Source organism: Taudactylus pleione, unplaced genomic scaffold (assembly GCF_031769625.1).
Source record: "Taudactylus pleione unplaced genomic scaffold, aTauple2 ptg000026l, whole genome shotgun sequence".
In the NCBI taxonomy this organism is placed as follows: Eukaryota; Metazoa; Chordata; class Amphibia; order Anura; family Myobatrachidae; genus Taudactylus; species Taudactylus pleione.
The window spans coordinates 24,281,312-24,307,754 of record NW_028284428.1 but is presented as its reverse complement, the minus strand read 5'-3'; the positions used below and the strand labels follow the sequence as shown (position 1 = coordinate 24,307,754).

At 42.0% G+C, this 26,443-nt stretch overlaps 1 protein-coding gene across 1 annotated transcript in view; it reads right to left on the bottom strand.

The window, feature by feature from the left end:
* ANOS1 (anosmin 1) overlaps positions 1-21,768 on the bottom strand; it is a 210,873-nt gene extending 189,105 nt beyond the window's left edge. The window contains exon 1 of the mRNA XM_088451532.1: positions 21,550-21,768. Coding sequence (XP_088307658.1) covers positions 21,550-21,768 — 219 coding nt within the window. The remainder of the gene's footprint in view (positions 1-21,549) is intronic.
* Positions 21,769-26,443: the final 4,675 nt, after the last annotated feature.

Genomic DNA, 26,443 nt, shown 5'->3' with positions numbered 1-26,443 from the left:
AGTAATGTCTGGAGAATTCCTCACACTACCCCTGGTACTTACTTTCTTCTCCCTTTGTACCAATGTCCCTCACAGGGATTGCAGATGGATGCACTTATTAATTTATAAACAGTTTTTTATATAGTGCAATGTATTCCGTTGTGCCTCACAATTGGAAATATTAATAGAACAAAACTGGGTAATAACAGACAGATATAGAGGTAGGAAGGCCCTGCTCACAAGCTTACAATCTATAGGGAAATAGGCACTGATACACAAGAATAGGTGCTATATATTGCATTTTAGTCCAGCCAGATTGTAGAGGTTTTTGTGGGCTGTATGATCCAGTCACACAGGAATGATCCAGTCACACAGGCCAAAGGTCAAGAGGATGTGAAAGAAAGACTATATGTGAGGTTATGTGTGGATGTTGAGACGGGATATGGAAGCTATGAAGGTTTTGTCGGTGGTTCCGGAATCTGAAAAGCTTGTCTGAAAATGGTGAGTTTTCAGGGAACGCTAGAAAGTTTGGAGACTAGAGGAAAGTCATATTGTGTGTGGGAGGGCATACCACAGAGTGGGTGGAGCGCAAAAAAAGTCCTGTAACCATGAATGTGAGCAAGTAATGCGTGGGGCTGAGAGACGCAGATCTTTTGCTGAGCGGAGAAGTCGGATTGGGAGATATTTTGAGATTAGTGAAGAGATGTATGTTGGTATGATTTGGTTAATACTGTAGCCTTATGTGTAAGTAAAAGTATTTTGTATTAAACACGGTAGAAAAACGGTAACCAGCAGACGATGAACATTTGGCGAGGAAGATCAGCCTCACAGCTGCATTCATAATGGATTGTAGTGGCGAGAGCCTGTTTTTTGGAAGACCAGTTAAGGGGCCTATCCACTGACAGATAAATTTGAACGATGAGCGATTTATCGTTCAGTCGTTCAATTTATCTGCTAATGGATAGGCTCTGTACGATAAAAATGCGCACTCCCACGGCCAACAAATTGGGTCTTTTGTCTCTCCAACATGTTGGTAAATTATCGTTTATCGCTGACAGATATTAGAAATATCTGGCACGGTAAACGACAAACGATTTTTTTATGAAAATGATTAGAAACATAAAAAAAAAATCCACTCCCAGAATGATGTCATGCAATATCGTTCGTCGTCTGCAAAAATCTGTCATGTACATGACAGATATCTGTCATAGCAGCCCCAGGAATTTTCAAAAGATAAATCTTTTGTCTTTTGTCTTTCAGAAAGATCTGCTAATGGATAGGCCCCTTAAGGACACTATTGCAATAGTCAATGCGAGAAATAATAGTGCATGGATTAGAGTTTCTGCAATGTCTTGTGCAAGATATGGTCAAATTTTTAATATGTTTTTTAGATGTATGTAACAAGATTTTGAGACAGATTCAATGTGGGGAACAAAGGACAGTTCAGAGTCAAGAATGACACCTAGGCAGTGAGCTTGTGGGGCAGGGTGGATTGTCGGGTTATCAACAGTAATAGAGAGATCAGGTTGGTAACTGCTATTGGTCAGTGGAAATATAATTAATTCTGTTTTGGAATATCATATTTGAGCATGACATTATCATCAAGCAGAAGCAATTATTTAATGTGTTCATTTTTAATTTTCAGAACTTCCTGTATATCAATGTTCTGGATAAAAATAACTGTACAAATAAATATTTTAAATGTCTTCCGAGTACCCTTTATAGACGCACTTGGCCTGCAGCCTCGTCCTTTTATATGGTCTCAGAACCCCTCACTGAATTCTACTATACATTATCCAACAAATGAGTCATAACAGTACAACTTTTAGTTAAATCTCTGCAAAGCTGGCTACATTTTTCTATATCATTAGTTTGCTCTTCCAGCATTAGTGCATGAATGGCACAGTGAAATCTCATTCCAACAGCCACATCCCAACTGTGAATAAAGTGCTTGTAAAGAAAAGGTGTCAACCAGACTTTCGTTTCACATGAAAAATTCCTCTAGATAATTCATATTTTTCTAAGACTGCAGGGTATCCAAATGCAATACAGTCATATAATAGCATCACACGCAATTATCAAGAACGTGTTTGGCTGAAAGGCAACACCCATACATTAAAATAGCAGTTCCTGGAACATTTTAATATTGGTGTAATAAGTAACATTGGTGATATTGTCTGGCATGTACTCTGTATCGCAGTATTGAATAACACCAATAGAGATCATACAAAGTAGTCAGTTTATTTAATATTACAAATCTGATGAAACTCGTGTAGCGCACCACCTGCTTTTTACAAGTGTGCCTCTCAGTGGGTTAGAGACTGGTAGAAGTCAGCATAATCCTGGTATAAAATGTAAGGAAACTGTTTGTAATAATTGGGGGGAAAAAATAACATTTCAATAAAAGAAAATCGTAAGCCATAAATGGCTGAGTTGAAATAGTAACATTTTTAAATAAAAAATCTTGTACGTCAGTTCCTGATATTTGAACCAAAGTACCCATTAATTAGTCTTCAATAGAAAATCCTCATCAAAATATGGTTTTGCGCATTTTAACATAAATACACCTTTTTCTTATTTAGAATGTCTTATTCAGATGTGCACGGAGGTGCTGCGTATAGCGCAAAGTACCGATGATTGCTACTTTGCGCATGTGCTGGACTAATACTGCACACGTTTAGTGTGGGTCAGTGACATAGGATGCAGTACGGCATCAGATTGTCAGCGATGACAGTCTGATGCCGACGACCACCATTTATCAGAACGGAGGCGTGTCGCCGCCGTTGTGTGGGAGGGACGAGGCCAGGATCTCTATCGGAGGACAAAGATTTCCTGGGCTCTTTGTTGTATCTGCGGCAGCCGGCTTGCACGACCCCATAGGTCACGCAGCCGGACGATGGTGTTGCAGATGAGCCGATGCTGCTTCCTAGAACATAGCTCAGATCACTGGTGTAAGCAGCAGGTTTGATGCCTCCTGCTGCATTACTATATTAGTCCTATCAGTGCAGCTTCCACAAACAGCAGCGATAGCAACCCTGTCTGCATCTGAATCAGGCTCATGGTGACTCGGTGTTCAATGAGCTCATAGTTTAAGTAATATGGGCCTGATTCAGAGCCGCTCGTAAGCGGCCGCTCGTTCGCTCCGAGCGATGTTTGCCCAACTGCGCATGCGTACGGATCTTTATACGCATGCGTGAACCAGTCAGTGCGGTCGAAATTCATGTGCTCGCAAAATAGCGAATGCCTGATAATTTGAGTGACAGAAAGAGGCGTATGTGGGTGGTAACAGGGGAAGGTGCTTGAAAACGGGGAGTGGAGATCCGAACGCAGGCATGCTTAAAGGTCAAAACGGGCATTTTATGGGTGTGCATAATTAAAACAGCAGCGTCATTGACCACGTCACTGGGTTATTTTAAAGCCAGAACTGCTCGCAAGATTGTGGTAGCAAAAGCCAACCACAAGAATAGCGAGCAGTTCATACGCTGGTCGATGTACTCGATTAATCTAATAAATAGCGGACATGACGTAGGATGCGAGCGGCCAGGGGGCGTATTTATCCAAAAAACGACCGCAAGTTTTGTTCGCTCGTTCAGACCTAGAGGCGTGAACAGACCGCAAAGAGCGAACGGTTCATTTGAATAGCCACCCCTATTTTCTGGACGAGCGAGCGCTAATTGCGTCCGGCTCTGAATCAGGCCCTATATACAATTTTATACTTTGCCTTTCTATGTGTAGATATTAGAGACATGCTTTATTTGGTCCTTGTAGAACATACAGCCCTGTTACTTTGCAAATACTTAAATAGTAAAAAGATAAAGGCAAGGCAGCTGTGTGATTTTCTGGCAGAGCTGAGAAGAAGTCACTCGCTCTGATGTAGCATCGACGCCATGGGTAGAACCACAGGGTAGCACGTCAGGTGATTGCTGTAAAGAGGTTGCGGCAATCACCTGACATACTTCCCTGTGACTTCACCCATGGCGTTGACGCCACGGGGGAGAGCGCTTCAGAGGTCACTTCCTCCTAGTTGACTGGCAGCTAGGTGAGCTACCAAAATTAAGACGCAAGCTACCGCTAGCTCTCGAGCTACGGGATGGCGACGACTGTTTTAGGATCATTGCAATGTATAACATAGTTGAAAAATTATTCCTATACAGTATTTTCTTGTACTCAGGGCTACCATCAGAATATGTGGGGCCCAGTACTGACAAAAAAGGCAGGCCCTCCCCTCCTTCTCCTCCTCCTTACCTTATCTCCTTAAAGAAGGATCCTTCTTGCTTCTTCTACTGGTCTGGCTGGCTGGTGCTGCTCCTCACACACTGCAGCTCCTCTGACCTCTCTTTTCCAGCAGCGTGATGTCATGACGTCACATACGCTGACTCCAAAAAAGAACTTTATTAAACAAGGGGGCAGGCGGCCCGGTCATTCAATCAGCCTTAGGAAATCAGTGTGGTGTGCCGGTTGGAGAGGGCATAGTGCGAACTGGCAGGAGGTAGTAGTGAGACCCCCTTTCACTCAAGGGGGTAGCGAAGCGAGTGGTAGGAGCGAGCCCCCCCTTGCTGCTGAATGTCCAGGCCCGGGACTACAGTCATGGCAGTCCAGGCCCGGGACTACAGTCATGGCAGTCCACCCCCCTGATGGCGGCCCTGCCTGCACTGCTTCATTTACCTGATAACTCATACAGTTAGTAGTTCATGTGATAAGGGGCCTGATTCTGAATCGGACGCATCTGCAGCCCATTATCTGTACGGCTGTGTTTATACTAATGTGTGAATCCGCCTTTGTACACTAAAAATCCATGTGACCAGGCACTTTACCTTGCTCCGGTAAGCGGGTCCCGCTACCTCCGTGCTGACATCTTACCAGTGATATTCTTGAAGATGACGAATGCGCACTACAGAGAAAAGGCTCTGGCGCAGTGCCAAAGTCCTTGCTGTGACTGCATAGTGCCATCTTCCCGAAGATGTCACTGGAAAGATGGCACCACAGAGGAGGAGCGACCCACTTGCCGGAGTATACTTTGGATGCAGGGAGTGTGGTGCGGGGCCTCCCTGGACCAAGGGGCTCCTATGTATCATACACCCTGCACCCATTATAAATATGTCTATGCACTCACTGTTCACACTTCCGCTGCCATAGCTGTTATCATTAGTATCTGGAATTACATCAACCATGCTGGATGCACAGTACTGGCTACAATAGAGATTCCATCTCTATCCGCATGCTCTGATCAAGCAAGGAAGCCAGCTTACGTGCCCATGACACTCTAATGATTCTCCCATGAGACAGAAGAGTTCCACATCAATTGCATGCTTGCCACCCAGTTCCTGCCCAGAAACTCCAATTCCACAAAAAATGTGGTCCATCATGGGCAGATAAATCCGTACGCACTAGCGATCTCCGTCCTTGTGCAGAAGTTGATTACTTTCTTTGGTGCATGCACAGTATGCTGGAATTCATGACATTTGTGAACATTACAACTTATGTGAGACTCAGAATCAGCCTCAAGGTATGGAATTCCAGATTTCCCCTCCTTTACTATTCCCTCCACTGCTATTAATGAGATTATAGATCCCGTAGTCCATTGTACATCGGCTGCATAGAAAAGTCTAGTGCATTCTACAAATAACAGATATAATGCTCATATATTGTTTATGTTGGGAAACACATACTGTATGTGAAAATAAATTGTGGTGAGATAATGAAATAAGTGAGAGCCACACCCCTTCCCACCCCTCACAGCTCTCACTGGCTGACAGACTTCCAGACACAGGGGCTGATTCTGCAAATGCCACTACAAAGTCCTTTCCTAGTGTACAGCTGTGCTTCTGAATGTGCAAGAACTGAGACGCCCACTATCAGCTTCTGTATAAAATACTGATTACAGCGTCTTGCACACCATCGAAACTTGCACCAGTCCTATGGCAGGTGCAGTTCCTCTGCCCAATTATGGCCTCCTGTGTGAGCAGTTGAGCATCTCTGTATGCAACCACTTTCACTGACACACCCGCAACACTCCCATAACACGCCCATAAACTGGACCATCTCCATGTGTCCACTAAGTCATTTTCAAGACATTTCTGGGACTGTACGTCTTCCATGTGCCTCAATCGCAACTCTGACTCTATGTGCATTCTATATGGACCCATGTACAGTGCACAGAATGCATGCGCATAAGAAAAAATGTGACTCAGAACTAATCCTACAGCCTCTCAGTTCTGACTTCTTCGGAGACATAGATAAAAGAGAATGACACTAGGGAAAGAGATGAGAGTGAGCGAGATGAGGAGTGGGTGAGGGGGACAGAGATAAGAGAAAGGGGAATATGGCTGGGGCGAGGACAGAGATAAAAGACCACCAAAAGGGTTGGTAGAGATCAGAAATGGGGGAGGGGGCGACACAGAGATGAGATACAGTTTGTATCATACAGAAAGATGGTGGATTGCAAATGAGGGGCAGGAAGATGGGGCGTTGAGGGTGACAACAAAAATTAGAGACGGAGAAGTGGGGATTAGGGGGCAGAGATGAGAGACAGGGAGATGGGGGGATTAGGGGTACAGAGATGAGAGTCAGTGAGATCCGGGGATTAGGGGGCAGAGATGAGAGACAGGGAGATGGGGGGGATTAGGGGTACAGAGATGAGAGTCAGGGAGATGGGGGGATTAGGGGGCAGAGATGAGAGACAGGGAGATGGGGGATTAGGGGTACAGAGATGAGAGACAGGGAGATGGGGCATTAGGGGTACAGAGATGAGAGACCAGGAGATGGGGGGATTAGGGGTACAGAGATGAGAGTCAGGGAGACGGGGGGATTAGGGAGACAGAGATGAGAGACAGGGAGATGGGGGAAGTAGGGGGACAGAGATGAGAGTCAGGGAGATGGGGGGATTAGGGAGACAGAGATGAGAGACAGGGAGATGGGGGGATTAGGGGGACAGAGAGGAAAGACAGGGAGATGGGGGGATTAGGGGGACAGAGATGAGAAACAGGGAGATGGGGGATTAGGGGGACAGAGATGAGAGTCAGGGAGATGGGGGGATTAGGGGACAGAGAGGAGAGACAGGGAGATGGGGGGATTAGGGGGACAGAGATGAGAGACAGGGAGATGGGGGGCTTATGGAGACAGAGATGAGAGACAGGGAGATGGAGGCATTAGGGGACAGAGAGGAGAGACAGGGAGATGGGGGGATTAGGGGGACAGAGATGAGAGACAGGGAGATGGGGGGCTTATGGAGACAGAGATGAGAGACAGGGAGATGGGGGGATTAGGGGGACAGAGATGAGAGACAGGGAGATGGGGGTCTTATGGAGACAGAGATGAGAGACAGGGAGACGGGGGGATTAGGGAGACAGAGAAGAGAGTCAGGGAGATGGGGGAAGTAGGGCGAGAGATGAGAGTCAGGGAGATGGGGGATTAGGGAGACAGAGATGAGAGACAGGGAGATGGGGGAATTAGGGGGGAAAGAGCTGAGAGACAGGGAGATGGGGGAAGTAGGGGGGCAGAGATGAGAGACAGGGAGATGGGGGAATTAGGGGGGCAGAGATGAGAGACAGGGAGATGGGGAAGTAGGGGGGCAGAGATGAGAGACAGGGAGATGTGGGGATTAGGGGGGTATACTCTGGACTGGCTGCTGGTAGGCAGGGAGATGGAACAACATTGATGGCAGCTCTCCACTGACACCGGAGACAGGCTGCGGGGAGCGCAGGGAGCATGGACACTAGAACAGGCTGCGGGAAGGGGAACACAGGGAGAGGGGACACCAGGGACAGGCAGGGGAGCGCAGGGATAGGAGAAAACAGAAGAGAGGATAGAGGCAGAGGCTGTGGGTAGAGAGAGGATGGACACGGGGCAGAGGATGTGGGTAGGAAGAGGGGTAGACACGGGCCAGAGGCTGCGGGCTAGGAGAGAGACAGCATAGATAAAGGGGAAAAGTATCACAAGTCTGAGAAGCTGCTCCGCAAAAAGAGCAGCTTTTCGGAAGTGATCCTTAGTTAATGAGGCATGATGAGTGCCTCCTAATGGTACTTTGAATTCGCAGAAAATTCAAAACATAATTATCACTAATGATAATTATGTAATGATGAATAGGTCCCTAAAGCATACTGTATAACACATTCACTTGGAAATCCCCCCGCTCTCTGCTTATGAGTATGAGTGGGGCCAAGACATGGACAGATGAGCACTGTTTGGGTTTTCAGAACCACAGTGGAATTAAAATCCCAAATAGGAATAACTGTACAGTGCATGCGATGGCCCCGACTCACACTCAGAAGAGCAGAGCGAGATGTATTGCCTACACCACCCAAATGTTGCTGTGGGGCCTGGTAACTGTAAGCTACAGTATGCTCTTGGATTGTAGTTAAGTAAAAGGAGACTTGCAAAGAAGGTTTGGCTAGCTGGCTGGCTGGCTTAGATTATTTCTACAGTGACATTCAAGTTCTCACTTTTACCTGTCTCTCCTCATCCCTAAACAGCCAAACCACTAGTAGCTGCACAGAAAACATTGCCAATGGCTGCTTTTTATAGTGGTGGCTGATAATACTTCTAGACTTACCGACTGGAGAGGAGATGCTGCTGGTAGGGTTGGGGGGCATGGCCAGGCTGTAGATGTAATTAGGCCCCGTCCCTTTCCTGGAAAAGTCAGAGATTTGCGTCTTTTTTGCCCCGCCCCTCCCTACGGACCCGCAAATTCCCTGTAAAATCTCCCCATCCTGCCCACTGCACAAGGAAGTGGGCAGGATGCGGGAGATCAGCATACTCTTCCAGGAGTGCAGACGGCTACCCAAAAAAAGGGAGTCTCCTGCGATTTCCGGGAGTGTAAGCAAATATTGTAGCAATAAGTAATTATTCCAGGGTCTACACCCTGGAGATATTTGAGTGAATATATCTCCCCTGTGTTAATAAATCTGGTTGGATGAGCCATGGCAGCATTTAGTCATGTTCATTGATACACTGCACTGACTGACTGGTGTGTTGCTACAGACTTTTCTAGTGCCAGTCCTGGAGAAGTGACAATCGCTATCATGATTTGTAAAGGAATTGGTGTCCAGAAGATGGCATACCTGCAGTTCTCCTATCTGAGAGGGCACATTTCATTAGTTAAAAAAAGTTAGCTGTTCCCCTATTTCACTTTCGAAGTAGAAGCTACTGTATGTGCAATATTGCTCTTATAAAAATAATTCCAAAACTGCTATGTGTTCCAAATAACATTTTCCCATATGTTTCATACGGAAGAAAAAACCCTGAAAATAAATATTGGTTATAACCAGCCATATAACCAGCTATATCATATCTGGCAGCTCTGGCACAATGAGTGCTTTTGGAGAGATGTGACCCTTTATTTAGTAGGTCTGTAGCAATTCCTAGCAATTTGCATCCTATGCATTATTATGTAAGTGCAATACACGGTTTAGGAGGATTGCATTAATTATGTCATCATCCAGAATGTTGACATGTTCTGAATGTTTACATTCAGGCTATCGACATAGACAAAATGTCGACAGGTACAATGTAGACAGTCCATGTTAGTGTTAGGTTGGGGGTTAGGGTTAGGCTACGGTAAGGGCTCAAAAACACTAAAAACACTGTGTCGACAAGCCGGCTGTCAATATTCTGCCAATGTCCATATTATGTCCATGTCGACATTTTGTACCACCCCTGTTCAGCAATATGTGATTGCTCTGTGAACAAATAAATACAAGTAATAAGTACAATAATAGTTTATTTTTTAGTCTGCTTACTAATAAATTTCTTTTATTAAAGTATTATCAAGAATATATTTAAATAAATTATCGAGTAACATAAAGAATGGCTTTGAAAACTTTATTTCACCTCTTTTTGTAACAGATGTTTTAAAGTGGTCTTTTTTTTTTACAAGGCGTTAAGTATTCTTTGGGGCCCGAACAAAAGTTTAGGCTACAAACACCAGAACCACAATTGAACACTAATATCAGTTTTATGTGTCCTAAAATAACACCATGAAAGATCTGTAAATACGCCATCTAACATTTAAGCATATTTCAGAGAACATTCCAGCCTTCCAGCATATGACAATATAGTAAAACAATATTAAGACCTTGGGACTAAACTCGGAAGATGCTACCTGAAATCTGAGATGATAGCCCAGCTGTCCACCTATCCATTCCATGCAGCTCAGGCTGCAAATCTCCAGGGAGGTCGCTCTCACACCATTTCAACTGGACCTGAACTATCTGTAGCTGTAAATTACAAGTGTGTAATCTACAACGGATGCAGAGTCCTCAGTTTTTGAGGTAACATAATATTTGGGAAAGTGAAGTTTGATTTGCAGGTGGAAATTATTATTACAGTGTCATTGCACTGACACAGTGAGCATTATGCAGATTGCTTGACAAAATATTTCTGTTTCCTTCCTTGGTTTTTCATCTACATTTTCACAGCTGTAGTAAAACACCATGTCATCATCACATTTGCTCACATCCAAAAGCTATCTTGTGCTTATCTTATTATTTTTTTATAAGCATTTATTTAATCAGTTTGCTAGAGTAGAACATGTGATATGTTCAATTAAAATTTTACTTGTGTTTTTATTTTTTAAATATTTACTGATTTATGATGGACTGGGTTCTGGTGACCTCTTGTACATTATACAATGAATGTGGAGTGACATGCAGTGAGGTCAATGGCCGGGGAAGCACACATGGAGGTGAGTCTGAGGGCACTATTCAGACCTGCTCGCTATGCTGCATTCGCACGTAGCCTGCCGATATTTGCAATTTGCGCATGCGTATGCATCGCAGTGCGCGTGAGCGAACTAGTCTATGCGATCGCGAAGCGATCGCCCCTTAAGCATAGATGGCTCGCTAGATTGAGTGACAGGACAAGCCGTTTGTGGGTGGCAACCGGGGTTAGTCAAAAGAAACGGGGCAGTGGTGGTGCGAACGGAGGCGTGTCTGAGCATATTAACGCCGTTTCAGAGGCATGCATAATTAAGACGGAGCGTCATAGTACACGTCACATGGCTGATTCACTCACTGAAGCACTCGCAGTGCTTGCGGTAGGGTATGGTCAGCCACAAGTGCTACGTACGCTACCGATGGTACGCGATGTTACCGATTGTTGCATACACTTTCTGGAGATGACGTGCATAAGTGGGCGTCTTAAGACAGGCTGGTGGGCGTCTAAATACACACCGCGACCGCAGGAAACCTGTGAAAGATGAGTGAGAGTTGGGCTGCATTTGGATGGAATTTCAGTGAACAAGACAGCTTCACAGACTCCCATCTCCAGTTTCCCGGCGAGGATCAGCGTGCACGCTCACCGCCGACAAACACCCGCCAAGCAGGACAGTACATCCCTGAGAGACACTGGCGGAGGACAGGAGGAGAAGCCAGAAGATCGGGCGGCACTCACAGCACCATAACCACACGGAAGTGTGGTAAGTATACATCCAGGACAGCTGAAGAACTTTTTGGAAACAAGGTAGGACAGACGCTATCTATCGATACCCATCTGACACTTTGTATTCAAAACAGCAGTCAGTTTTTTTGCTACAAACACTATCTCCCAAGCTGACGAGCTGTTGATGTGCATAACAAATCTGTGATCCATCCAATAATCACCTTGTGCACACCGGAGACTGCAATAACTATTAGATGTAATTTTAATATGTGATTGTAGTGTATTGTATTTTATTCCATTCTTTTTATATCATTATATTGTCAATATATGTCCAGATTAAATACCATTTTTTACTATACACTCATTGCACTTTGAATTACCAAACTCCCTGGGGCGCTGTTGTTTAGACACATTTATTACTACTTATCTGCAATTTTTAGTGACACGGGAACTGTCACTAGTGTCTATAGCCGCAACAGGGAAATTCTACAATTTTCACATTATTTACATCTTCTATTATTCCACATTGCTACATTTTTACATCCCCACAAAAAGTATCCCCAGGAGCGCACAACACCACCATATCAATACCTGCTGCAATAATATGCTAATGACTGCAATTGCAAAGCTATTATAGAGACGCCCAAAGCCAGCATAGAGACAACCAGTATGCTTTTTGCACATCTGTAAAGCTTTGCAATCCTGCATATACATCGGGAACATCGACCCCCTCACGCACAATTACAAAAGGTCAGAAATTGCTAATCTTACCGCACGCAGTGACTACACAAGCTGCATATGCCTGTAATGGTGTACGAACGGACTGGCAAGCCTGCATTTCGCCAACCACTCCCCAGTCAATACCCCCAAACTCTGACGTCCCGTCCTGTCTGCGATGGCTTCGTATCTACGTAAGTTAACGCAGAGCGTTCGCAATGCTAACTTGCGCACGTGCACTGCGATGCATACACATGTGCAGTACACAACAATCGCCCGACTGTGCATACTATCGCAATAGCAATCCATGCTGAATCAGGCCCAATGTCTGCTTTACTCAACTATCGAAGTTATGGATATGACAATTAAGCATAAAAACGTGAATATTTTCAGGTACAGAATATTATTACCTCATTAAGGGGAATGTATCAAGCCTTGGAGAGAGAGAAAGTGGAGAGAGAAGTACCAACCAATCAGCTCCTACTGTAACTGTCATTATTCAAACACAGCCTGTAAAATGACAGTGATGATTGGTTGGTACTTTGGGGTAGATGTACTAAGCTTTGGAGAGAAATAAAGTACCAACCAATCAGCTTCTAACTGCCATTTTATAGACTATGGGCGGGATGTACTACATATCATATTTTGGATGTGGTACATACCGCCACTTATCCGATTGGATCTCTCTCAGTGAACATTGCGGTGAGAAGCCCATAGGCTTCTATTAGGCATCGCTATCCAGGGGGGCACTGCTGGGTCTGGAGCCCAGGTCCCGGGCAAAGAGCAGGTGTCCCTTAGGATTAATGTCCCGCAGGTATCCCAGCGCGTAGCAGATAATTATCACTGAGGATCCACATTGCAGCACCGGGCAGCCGTCACTGTGACAGTGAACATACTGTAGCTTCCTTACTTCCTGGTGTCTGGCAGCTGGCCCATCCCCCGGACCTGCCACCTGACAATGAACTCAGAGCAGCCCAGATCAGCTCAGCATATGCCTGAGCAGTGTGACTGTGTAGCTAACACAGGTTGGGCATGAAACACTCAGGATGCCTGCTGTCAAAAGACCAACAGCGGCATCCTGATGCCGAGAATCCCGACAGGGGAGAGGTAAGTACCCTAACCTTCCCTCCTTAACCCGGTAACCCTAACTCTCCTGTTGTGCACCAAATCCCTCCCTACCCCACACCCTAACCCTCCCCATTAGTGCCTAAATCTAACACTCCCCCCTTAGTGCCTAAACCTAACCCCCCCCCCCCCTTAGTGCCTAACCCTAACACCCCCCAGTGGTGCCTAACCCTAACCCCCCCAGTACATAGCCTAACCCTAAACTCCCCAAGGTTCCTAAACCTATCCCCCCCCCCGCAGTTAACACCTAAGGGCTCCCACTGTACTTACCATCGGCATGCCGGCTGTCGGGATCTCGGCGTCGGCATCTCCCCTCTTGTCGGGATTCTGGCACCGGTGTCTTGTCACCGGTTCGGGATTCCAGTGCCGGGATTTCGTCACCCAGCATGCCAATGGTGAGCATTTTAACTACATCCCTGTCTGATACTCGGACAGTCTGACTCCTCCACCTTGCAACAGGCCACAGTGAGGACCCCACAGCACTCTGACATAGGTTAATGGGGAGGGGAGGCAGGGAGCACCACTGACAGACAGAAAGTGAGGGTGTCACTGATAGACAGAGGGGAATGTTTTTTTTAGGGGGGGGCACTGCCAGACAGAGGGGAATGTGTGTATGCGTGTGTGTGTGTGGGGTGGGGGGGTCACTGACAAGGGGAATATGTGTGTGCCTGGGGGGGTCACTGATAGAGGCGAATGTGTGTGTGTGTATGTGTAGTGGGGGCACTGACAGATGGGAATGTGTGTGGGGGGGCATAGCCACACAGAGGGGGATGTGTGTATGCATGTGTGTGTGGGAGGGGTCACTGACAGGGGAATTGCGGCTGTCTGGTACAATAACGTTTTTTTTTTTATTGAGGCAAGGCACGCTTTACGTCACTACATCATGTGCAACGCATCACTGAGAGAGGATCCGGCCGCAGCACGAAGGAGAGCATCCAGAAGATACAGGAGAAGGTAAATGTCTGTGGGCTGCAGGGGGCAGAATAGACACAGAGGGGTGCCGGCTGGGGAGATAGAAGTAGTGTTGGCTGGGGAGACACTGCGGGGCTGGAGTTGCAGAAACACAGGGAGAGGGGGTTCCCTGCCTATTTTGTGAGTCCCGTGCCCCATGATTTCTAATGGCAGCCCTGACACCATCTATAGATGGCATTGCCTAATGGGTCCAAGCTTGGGGGAAGTGTCACATTCCAGAGCTTGGTACATATGGGAAAGTGGCCAGAACTCAGAAAATGGCAGTTTTCACAGTTTTTGCCACATTTTAACTTTAGTACATCCCACTCTGTGTTTAAAAAATGACAGTTAGGAGCTGACTGGTTGGTACTTTATCTCTCCACCCTTTGTCTCTCTCCAAGCCTTAGTATACAGTATATACCCATATATCTATCTCCACTTTAGTTCTCTCCAAAGCTTGATACATCTAGTCCTAAGGCATTACTTGCTTGTTAAGGTTATTACCAGTGGCAGAATTTACATCTGCCACCTCAGTGTGCCACTTGCAGTCCATGACTGTACTGGCTACACTGTGACTGGCAGTGGCTTCCCATTAGACACACTACCTGCCAGTCACACACAGGACAGACAGTCTCAGGAGGAGGTGTTTTCTCCCCCTGGGACTGCCAGTCCGGGCTGTGATTAGCACTGCACCTCCTCTCCTCAGACCTGCACCGGCAACCCCCCTCATCCGGAACAGGCACCACTGCTGGTTATTATCATGGTATATAATGCTGATATGTCACATTTACCTCACTGCACACTTTATAATATTATATTGGCCACTTATACCAGCGATCAGAATGGTTCCCTGCACTGTCCTGGAGGAGACTTACTGATAGGAAGTCTAATGATGCAACTGTATTATATTGAAGATCACTTAACATGTCAATACGCATATAAAAAGTTCTGTAATCTTGACATTCCTGATAGAGAATAGTGCAACAGTATATAGTCAATTTGTTTTCATCTGATTTCAAGCTATGAATATTAATAATATCATAATGCAGTTGTGTTGTCAAATACACATTGCAGGCAGTGCCCAGTAAAATCTACAGAGTTACTTGGAGGTTGCTTTGATGTTAAAGATTCCAATTGAGGATTAGTTCAGAGGCAGCCTGTTTGTGTTCTGCATTATTTAAGATACTTCATGTATTTCTACATGAAAGGAAGAAACGTTCCTGCCAATAATATGTACTTAAACCATGGGGGACTTTGTAAACTGCAATGAACTAGATGTTTACACCATGCTGGCACATACACACATTCCGTGCCCTAACCACCTAATGCATTTTAATCATAATCTGTCTCTTTGTTGGCTGTGGAAATTCATAGTTTCAAACCTGAGAAACATAAGCAAATGATTAATATACAAAACGGTGCTTCCAGTCGGCTATATAACACATCCTAAATGGCAGCACACTTTGTTATCATTAAAGTGTAATTTATTTGTTCTACTTAAGATTCAGATATCAATTCAGAGTATGATAATTATGACGGGAGTCCTCAAAAGAAAATATGAAGCCAAATACAAATTAATCAATTTAGCCAAATCATTGTGTTTTATGGGACAGTCAAGTTTTACAAATCCAAAATGGCTACCAGTATGCAAATGCTGGAGACATAATTAATAATCAATATTCTCTGAAGTAACTAGAGAGTGAGAAAAAAATGTTCTCCACATGTATATATGCAAACAAATAGTCATTCTCAAGAACATAAAGCATACATACTGTGATGTAAGAATATGGTGAAATTAATATATACTGTATACAGAATAATTATTTCATTACTTTATGGACAAGAATTATGTTATTACATAGGTTTCCAAAATCAGTTCCAATACAATAAAAACATCTGGATAATGAATTAACTCCCCTTGGCTATATTTCATAATAATGAGTTTTTATTTTGTGCTGTGCTGACACATTGTATATATATAGCAGCACACTGACATTTAGACAGAAAATGAAAAATGACTTACAGAATATATCATTGAGAAAATGTGTAATATTGATTTCATCTTCACCCAATTTAGAATTTGTTGGTTGAGGCAAGGTCATAACTTACTATATGAAGTGTGTAAGATTGGTTTTGTATACAGATTATCGCACATATATACCATACCTCAGTCAGCAAATTAACTTAGTGACAGGGTAGATGATTTATTACCAGTATGTAAATTTATGTCATTTATTAAAGCCATGGTTGTTACGCTCTCATTATTTATAAAAGAAATGTTGTAGAAAGATAAAATATGACCTGTCCACTAATAAATCCTCTGACTTACTCACAGCAGAGGCAGACTTTTTTTTTTTTTGGGGGGGGGGGGGGGGGCTGAGTTAATGTATATGAGCCCATCAATTAACTAGAAAGTAGTGACAGTATTGAGAAAAGAGGCAAGGGTCGCTTCCACCAACAAAATGGCTTTTTCCACTATGTATAGGAGACAGGTACAGAATGTAGAACTTGCTCTAATAAGTGACCCAATGAAAGCATATGCTATCCCAAACATGCAGATTTGTCCTTACCCATCTTTGCTGCAGTCATGGTGTGCTTAATAATACATCTGGGTGATCTATAATTTCTAATTGCATTGAATAGCCACAAATAGCTGAAATATTGCTGTGAATAGCAGGAATAATTTGCAAATATGCCCCTCAGTCTCATGTAAATTATCTGGTAAAGACATGAGCAATGTTTTATGAATATCAGCCAGCACACAGTAGTGACATACTAATGAGTTAACATGGCATAGCGCACTTCTCATTCCTTATACCAACTTCCATATTTGTATATGGGTAGTATACAAGTCCACGTTATCGACTTTTAGAACTTCCACAGCAGATAGATGCAGTTATTATATCCCTGTTCGGTATGTCGACATTCACAATATCGACAAGAGGTCAACATTAATATCAACATGGTTAAAATGTCGACATCACTAATGTGACACCTGCAAAATGTCGACATTGACAGAATGTCAACATCAGAAATGTCGACATTATCATAATGTTGACATTTCAAGGAGGCTCAGGCTTCGGATTCGTTTTAGGGCTAGGGTTGTCATTATGGTTAGCGATAGGGTTGCCTTTAGGATTAGAGTTAGCATTAGGGTGACTATTAAGGTTGCCATCATGGTTACTGTTAGGATTAGGAACAGAATTACTAGAAAACAATATGTCGACATTATAACAAAGTCAACATAACATCAACAGGGACATGCTGAATGTCGACATGGTGTATGTCGACTTGAAAATGTCAGCATTTTCAATAGCATTATGACCATGTCGACATGATGAATGTGGAACATACATACTGAGCCTGTTGCATCCATATATACTGATGCAAAACTGTCACATGCCTCAGGCTTCCTCATTTAGGCACACTATGTAGCTGTGGTATCCTCGCTCCAGTCAGTTTTCAGTTACTCCACCAGGAGATTACAAATACTCGTACTGGGCTCTCCAATTAATTTAAATAATATGTTCTGTCACAAAATGGTAATTTATATGTTATTTATGTTAATCTAAATTACCAACACCTGTATGTAGTGGTGTATTATGGAGGTGTTCATTTCTCTAGAAAATATGGAGCCACCCTACTAAGGAGGAATACTACCTATGATATAGCTCAGTATTAGAATCATGAGGTAAAGGTCATTTAAGTTAAGAAGTTTCTTCAAAGGAAATGTGCTACAGTTGAACAGGTTGGTACTGCACAAATGGTCACAAGCAAATGGCTTGAGGGGAAATTTCAGCCCGTATTTAAAAGATGTCACTTGAAAGTCACAACAAAGCCCACAGACTACATTTGTGCATTGAAACCCCTAACACAGCTGTATTGTTAGCATGCTGGACTGTAAAGACATCATTAGGCTTCGCTTGGATGGAACCTTTTCAAGGAAACTACTGACAAGTACATAGATAGATAGATAGATAGATAGATAGATAGATAGATAGATAGATAGATAGATAGATAGATAGCAGTCAGGGAAGGACAGCATATAAATTGAGTACAGTATATATATATATATATATATATATATATATATATAAATAAAAACGGAAAACCCAGCACTCACCATGTTTAAACACTCACAATGATGTATAAATAAGTTCAATCCATGAACTAAATCCCCATTATTTATTTACTTATTTATACATCATTGTGAGTGTTTAAACATGGTGAGTGCTGGGTTTTCTGTTTTTATTTATTTAAGCAATGTGGTCACAGGCCACTTGCACCCCAGTCCTGGGAATGGCGAGTGCAGGTCTGCACCCCAAATCTAGGAGTGGCGAGTGCAGTGGATTTCTGACTTTATATATATATATATATATATATATATGTATACTGTACTCCATTCATCATTCATATGCTGCCCTTCCTTGACATCTATCTATCTGATATATATCTGTCTGTCTGTCTATCAATATATCTATCTATATATTAACAGTTTCTTATATAGCGCAGCACATTCCATTGCGCTTTACAATTGGATCTATCTATCTCATATCTATCTATCTATCTATCTATCTATCTATCTATCTATCTATCTATCTGTGGGTGTGTCTGTCTAGCTATCTATCTATCTATCTCATATCTATCTATCTATCTATCTATCTATCTATCTATCTATCTATCTATCTATCTATCTATCTATCTGTGGGTGTGTCTGTCTAGCTATCTATTCGCAGCATTGCACCAAGTATATTGTATTGTTTCTAAATACTATTCATGTCACTGCAATTATTATATTTAGAATATATACAAATATGTGTTTTCCTGTTTACTACATAGCTCACAATGAAAGGGGAATCAGTCAGCAGTAACTTCTTCTTATATTGCTACTGTATTAAGAAATTACATGAAATAGTATTAGTACTCTTTTTTGTTTGTTTTTAATTTAATTACTTTAACATGCTCTTGTTTATATTCAAATACTTATGGTGCATCCTCTTTATATATTTTTGGAGTAAACTACATTTTTCTTTACTTTTGATATACCCTACCATTGATATACTTTTTACTGAAGTTTCTCCCTAGTGATGCTAAGGACAGACCTATATACATCCATACTTTGATTATATGTACTTAGCAGTTGCTGCTCCCTCTTCTGGGAGCAACCAATGAGACCCACTCAATGTGGGAGTTTTGTGTGATGTGATCAATGTGATGATGTTCTTAAAAGTTTTGACCACCATATTGTTGATACAAATTAGAAGACATTTTAAAAATGTTAAATTTTATGGTAAGAAATCCCCTTCTCATATTTCAATTTACATATATTTACATATCTTCTCTATGAGTTTTACATACAAGGCTGTCTCATTTTTTTAACCAAACTCCTTAGAATTGTGCTAATTAACTTGCATCCTGGTGAATTATTCCATGGATGCCTTGCTTCTAGTTACCGAACCACAAACCACAAACATTGTTTTGTCATACTGTTTGCTAGTGTCTGGGTTTTGGCTCCACAAATTACAAAAGAGCTATTTTTTTTATTATTATTATTCTAGTTCAGAACACAGAAAAAAAAATGATTGATTCAGCAAATGAGTCAATAATATAGATTTAAAGCCATGCCTCAGATGCATGTATAGTATATAAAGCTACACCCTGACCTTATTCTGATGTGAAAGACATATGATTCACACATTTTTTGCTGACAAGAATAAGCCGTCTACTCTTCTTTAAAAACAAAAATTCCTAAACATGAAAAAATTAGGTAAATGTAACGATGGATTGCTGGGGAAAAAAATACACAGGGAATATTGTAAGCACTCAGACTAAGTGGAATGCCCTACATCTTGTCTAGTATTTCAGAGAAATACCTCAGAGTATGTAATATTTTCTGCATGTCATCTTGGCAGCCAGATAATCTGAGTTCACTTTTTCACTCATTAAAAGACAATGTTTATGGTGTGTGTGATCCAGGATACGCTACCCCACAGCAAGCCACAATATTTTTCAACATTGTTAAAATAAATGTATTACACATGTACTCTGTTAGTTTTTCCTTTTCAGCAATTGCCCCCAAAAGGTCAACTAATAATTATGTGGATTTCATAGGTTAATAGGTGAGCACAGATATTCTTTTTTACTCTTAAATAAAATGCAGCCTTTAAGTGTAAGTCAAGGCTGACTTAGCAATGAGGGACCTAAGGCTAAAAGTAAAGCATGAGGCAAACTTATCATCCCTGAAGTCATCCCCTCTCAGTTTTTATTACTTCAGCATGCTGTGACGGACCACTCTCTGAGGTGGCGTTTGTCACTATAATACCCAACAGGTGCCATTCACTTCCACACAACAATCACTGTCTGAGACTCTTCAGCAGACAAAATAAACCAATATGTAACACAAATAAACACTTTGATGAATTCCACTAAAATGTATGGACTGAAGCATTTCCTTTACAACTGTGAGGCACCATCAGGCAAAATAAAGGTAGATTTAATGTAACTGACAATTTTATTTAATTTGAAATTGAACAAATAAGCAGACTACGCCACATTTACTTTACAAATACCAATTTGTACAGCTAGTGGCATTGTTATACTGCCAGAAAGGCCAGTGGATGGACCATAAATCAGAAAAAATACCTTTGGGACAAATAAAAATCATCTCTTGTATTCAATTAAATGTATTTAGAAATAAAAGAAAAATGTTTCATGCTAATTACTGTACATTAATTTCCTAGAAACCTCAGTGAAGATGTCACATTTAAGTGAATCATACCCTAAATCTAAAGTGCTCAGATCACAAGATGCAGGTTCATCAAAGGATAACAGCAAAGGATAATGCACGTTTCATTGAATACAGTACAGTACCCTCTGCACTTGTTATACCACCAGCCCTATAAATATTACTCATTAACAGAAAATTGCTAAACAGAATAACATATGTATCAAAATCTATATTACAGCACTGATGATCAAGTTACCAGTACTAGTATGTTGTGCCCAGTGTGACATTATGTCCATCCTATTTGGGATGTACATCACTTTTTTTTCTTTTAACTAGATGATGTTAAAGCAATGGAACCTATTAACACATTAAAATGTAAAAGGTGAGACTTTAGTGGATTAGAACTGAGGAGCTTGCAGTTGCCACCAGAGGTTAATTAATGCCCTCTACTATCGTACCTGTCCGACTACACAGAGTCGTATATAGGGGCACTCGCATAAATACTACATCGTTGTGAGCACTAAACGCTACTGTCTATCTCTGCACAAAACTGATACCATAGTAAGCAACCGAATATCCTGGCACTATATAAGTACATGGTAATAAATGAATAAACAGGTGAATACAATGTAGCAGAAGCAGAACCCACAGCACATACTGTACAGTAGTTGTACCTGAAAGTGCCTGAAGAAGGCAGAGATGCGAGTGATGTGCAGGCTCAGGCACCTGGACGTGCATCTTGCTCTGTACACACTCAGCGTGGAGAAGGACTCATCCTGCTTGCGGGAAGAAGAAGCAGCAGCAGCTGAGTTGGTGGCAGACAGGCTGCCCCACAGCAAGATAATAATCCACAGGAAAGAGGGCACACAGCTGCCGTGATCCTTCAGCAACATCTTGTATTGAGATCAATCAAGGAGGAGATGGGCAACAGCTTCCCTGCGCTGAGCAGTGGGAAGGGGATATAGGCATTGGCTGCTGCACAAACTAAAAAAGAAAGTTCAATCATTCAACTCTATTAGGTTTTTGCTCCAACACTCCCACTCCACCTCCTCCTGCTGCTGCTGCTGACTCTCACCACCCCTCTCCAGGCAGCTGCACCTCCTGAGGGTGGGACCCATCTGACAGGAAATATTCTCATTGGCTGGGAAAGGAAATGATTGGCACCAGCTTGGTTCCCTAAAGGAAGGAGAACAGTATTGAATTAGACATATGGCAAAAAGTAAAGAGATGCTTATAGTTTCTACTGGTCTGTCCTTGCAGGGGAAAGGGACAGAGTAAAGATGAGGAAGAACAATATTCAGGCATTAGTATACAAATACCACACATACTGTACTATACAGATTGGTGTTAGCAGAATGTATATAGTGTTAAACGGCTACAGATGTGTCCTCTTGCATCTTTGCCGCTCGCGTTGCATACACGCACAGACATCACGCCATGCAATTAGCCGCGGCTGCATGAGCCACGGTACGCCATACTGCACACTGTGTTTGCACCATTCAATCTTTTGGAGTCGCAGGCACAAACGCAGCGCACAAGCAGCAAAGATGCAAGAGTACATTACTGTACAGTACAGCTATAGTGATTACTGAAATGCATCTCGCATCTCATGTCCATGTATGTATATTATGTATCTCATGTCCATGTATGTATATTATGTATCTCATGTCCATGTATGTATATTATGTATCTCATGTCCATGTATGTATATTATGTATCTCATGTCCATGTATGTATATTATGTATCTCATATCCATGTATGTATGTTATGTATCTCATGTCCATGTATGTATATTATGAATCTCATGTCCATGTATGTATATTATGTATCTCATGTCCATGTATGTATATTATGTATCTCATGTCCATGTATGTATATTATGCATCTCATGTCCATGTATGTATATTATGCATCTCATGTCCATGTATGTATATTATGTATCTCATGTCCATGTATGTATATTATGTATCTCATGTCCATGTATGTATATTATGCATCTCATGTCCATGTATGTATATTATGCATCTCATGTCCATGTATGTATATTATGAATCTCATGTCCATGTATGTATATTATGTATCTCATGTCCATGTATGTATATTATGAATCTCATGTCCATGTGTGTATGTTATGTATCTCATGCCCATGTATGTATATTGTGTATCTCATGCCCATGTATGTATGTTATGCATCTCATGCCCATGTATGTATATTATGTATCTCATGTCCATGTATGTATGTTATGTATCTCATGTCCATGTATGTATATTATGCATCTCATGTCCATGTATGTATATTATGCATCTCATGTCCATGTATGTATATTATGCATCTCATGTCCATGTATGTATATTATGCATCTCATGTCCATGTATGTATGTTATGCATCTCATGTCCATGTATGTATGCTATGTATCTCATGTCCATGTATGTATGTTATGCATCTCATGTCCATGTATGTATGCTATGCATCTCATGTCCATGTATGTATGTTATGCATCTCATGACCATGTTTATGTATATTATGTATCTCATGTCCATGTATGTATAAAATACCCCTGGATGCACCTACTCATTGGGACTTGGAATCTAAATAGTGAGTAGACCATAGCATACAATCAGGAGCTTTCATTAGGCTAATAGAAAAAACACAGTCCTAACATCATTTATGTGATTTGCAATATGTTACATTATAGTTGCTCTTTGAGCTGTGCTATAATTGGGACTTTTAAAACACGTGCACAGATGTAGATTATAACTGACATGTTTCAAGCACAAAATGAAAAATGGAAACTGACATACTGTATGACTGGTTGCTTTGGGTCACAGCACATTTGTTATTAAACAGAACCTATATTTTTTTTTGGATAAAATTTTATTTTACATCTAGTGTCCTCACTATGTGTAAAAATATTGTACATACAGCACCATGGAGAATGCTAAGAAAACACAATGTGCTATATGCAAATGCCTTGAGTTGGAATATAGCATTATGTTCAGTAGCATTATGTACAGTATGTATATATCTAGCATAATGCACCAAGGTGGCTAGCTTTCTAAATAACAGGTCTGAAGCTACTGTACCATAAGGCAAAGCTAGGGTGCTAATGTTTTGGGGGCACCTAACGCACCAAGGAACTAATTTAATAATAATTGTGGTCTACCGCAAAAGGAAGATTGTCGCAATTCACAGCAATAAGGAATCTTTGTGAATGTATTACGTCTGAATCGATGAGACAGGCCGTTCCAGCGATCAGTATAATGTATAGTGATTACGTAACTTACAGGTTTGCCACCTCACTGTGCTACTGTGCATGTGCCAACCTCCATTAGCGCAAGTGCACCAGGGTGGGATCCATTGTATTACAAAATTGTATTAGCTGCTGGGGCCAAGCTTCATACAGTTCTCATTTTAGCAGCCCCCATAAAAACCTATGTAGGCTTCTTTTGCAAACTAAAACGGAGGAACCATTGAGATTGGGGATTAACAATGTAATTTTTGCTCTTTGAGAACTAATGAGACACAGAATTTAAACTGCACAGATTTTTCAGGACCTAAAAAGGTAATTCATGAAGTTTACAAGATGAAATATGTCCAACCTGTCCAGTTATTTAGTAGCAAATGCAAAGGCATTTATACGTGATTCCAAATATTTATCTAATATATTCTTCAGGGATGATCTGCAATTGTAACAGTGTATTTTAGCCAAAGTGATAATATAGCCCAATGCATGTAGTTTTGTTCCCACAGTATTACTAAGTGCACAGGCTCAGCAATACCAAAATGGTGTTTAACCCAGATGTTACTACATTGATCTGTTCAGAGAGGATAACCTTGCAATAGAACACTGTGATTAACCATGTGATCTGTCTAAGGAGAAAGCTAAATTAGGTATTGAAATCCTGTGGTAGAGAAAAGTCTTGTGGTCGATTCAGTTGCATACTGTATGATGTTAAATGATCCTGTTCATCCCATTTTATGAATCTGTACCACTAACAATAAATAAAATAGAGCCCATGACCTTGCAAAACTACATGCAATTGATTCTCATGGTGTGTATACATGGTACGATTAAAATGGACGATATGAATGATAAGGATATTGATCATATCGTTATCGTTCATATTGTGCATTATTTCGCCCACCAACGACCTGCGATGCATGGGCACGTATGGTCGACATCGATATCGACCATCGCCTGTGCATGCAGGCCAACCTGGTAGATATCGACCAGGTTACTATAGGGACCCGCGATCGTTGATAGTTATAGTTGTTGGTGAGTACATAGGGCCTGACTCAGAGCCGATCGTAAACGGCCGCTCGTTTGCTCTGAGCAATGTTCACACAACTGCGCATGCGTATGGGTCGTAATGCGCATGCGCAAACCAGTCATTGTGGTCAGAAATCGTGCGCTCGCAAAACAGCGAGGGGCTGCTAATTTGATTTACAGAATGTACCGTTTGTGGGTGGTAACGGGATGGTGCTTGAAAACGGGGGAGTGGAGATCCGAACGCAGGCGTGCCTAATGGTCAAAAGGGCGTTTAATGGTAGTGCATAATTAGTAAAGGAGCGTCATCGACCACGTCACTTGGTTGTCTTTTAGCCGGAATTGCTCGCAGTGATTGCGGTAGGAAAAACCTACCACAAGCACTGCGAGCAGTTCAGATGCCTTTCGATGTACCCGATTAATCTAATAAATACCGGAGATGATGTATGATGCGAACGGCAAAGGGGCGTCTTTACAAAATAGCAAGCGCATTTTCCATTCGCTCGCTCAGACATAGAGGCGTCAACAAACCGCAAAGAGCGAGCGCTCAATTTAAATAGCCGGCCCCTTTTTTGGAACGACTCTCCGCAAATAGTGTCCGGCTCTGAATTAAGCCCATAGTGTGCTGGATGATCGATATCGATCGTCCAGCACACCCGGAGATCGAACAACGATATCGTTATCGTTGTCGATTGTCCCGTCTGTACGCACTACTTAATCGGATGAACATCTGCTGTAGGTGCAAATTAATTGGAAACAAAAATATCACAGTTTTCTTTACTGTTCACTGGTATACTGTAGTTGTATTTCAGCAGCTATATGATTTTCTGTGTGTATATTCACTTCTCTTTCAAGTGAACACACAGATATCATAATTTTTTTTTTCTAAATATGCAAAGACCAGTAAGCAATCCGCAATTTATTACATTGATCTAATGAAAGTAAATATCATTGGTTGCATTTTATGAAATAAATGCTAATGTATTTAAATAAATCGACAATAGCATGCAGACAAACCATAATGTATAATATATTGGTTTACAGATATATTATTAATGAAAATGGTTGTGATTTCAATAGATTAGAAGTGATTTCTTGTTGTTGGGCTTGGTCATGTGGTCTAGAAAATCTTATAGGACAAGCTCACGTGTCCCTGCTAATCTTAGCTGTGTGTTGCCATGGAGCTCTGGGTGGAGTTTGTGGGTGCAGTCACACAGCACTTGATAAACTCCCTAATGGTTGATATCCATATTTAACCTATAAGGCTTATCTTAACAGCTATATAAAACTCTAAACAT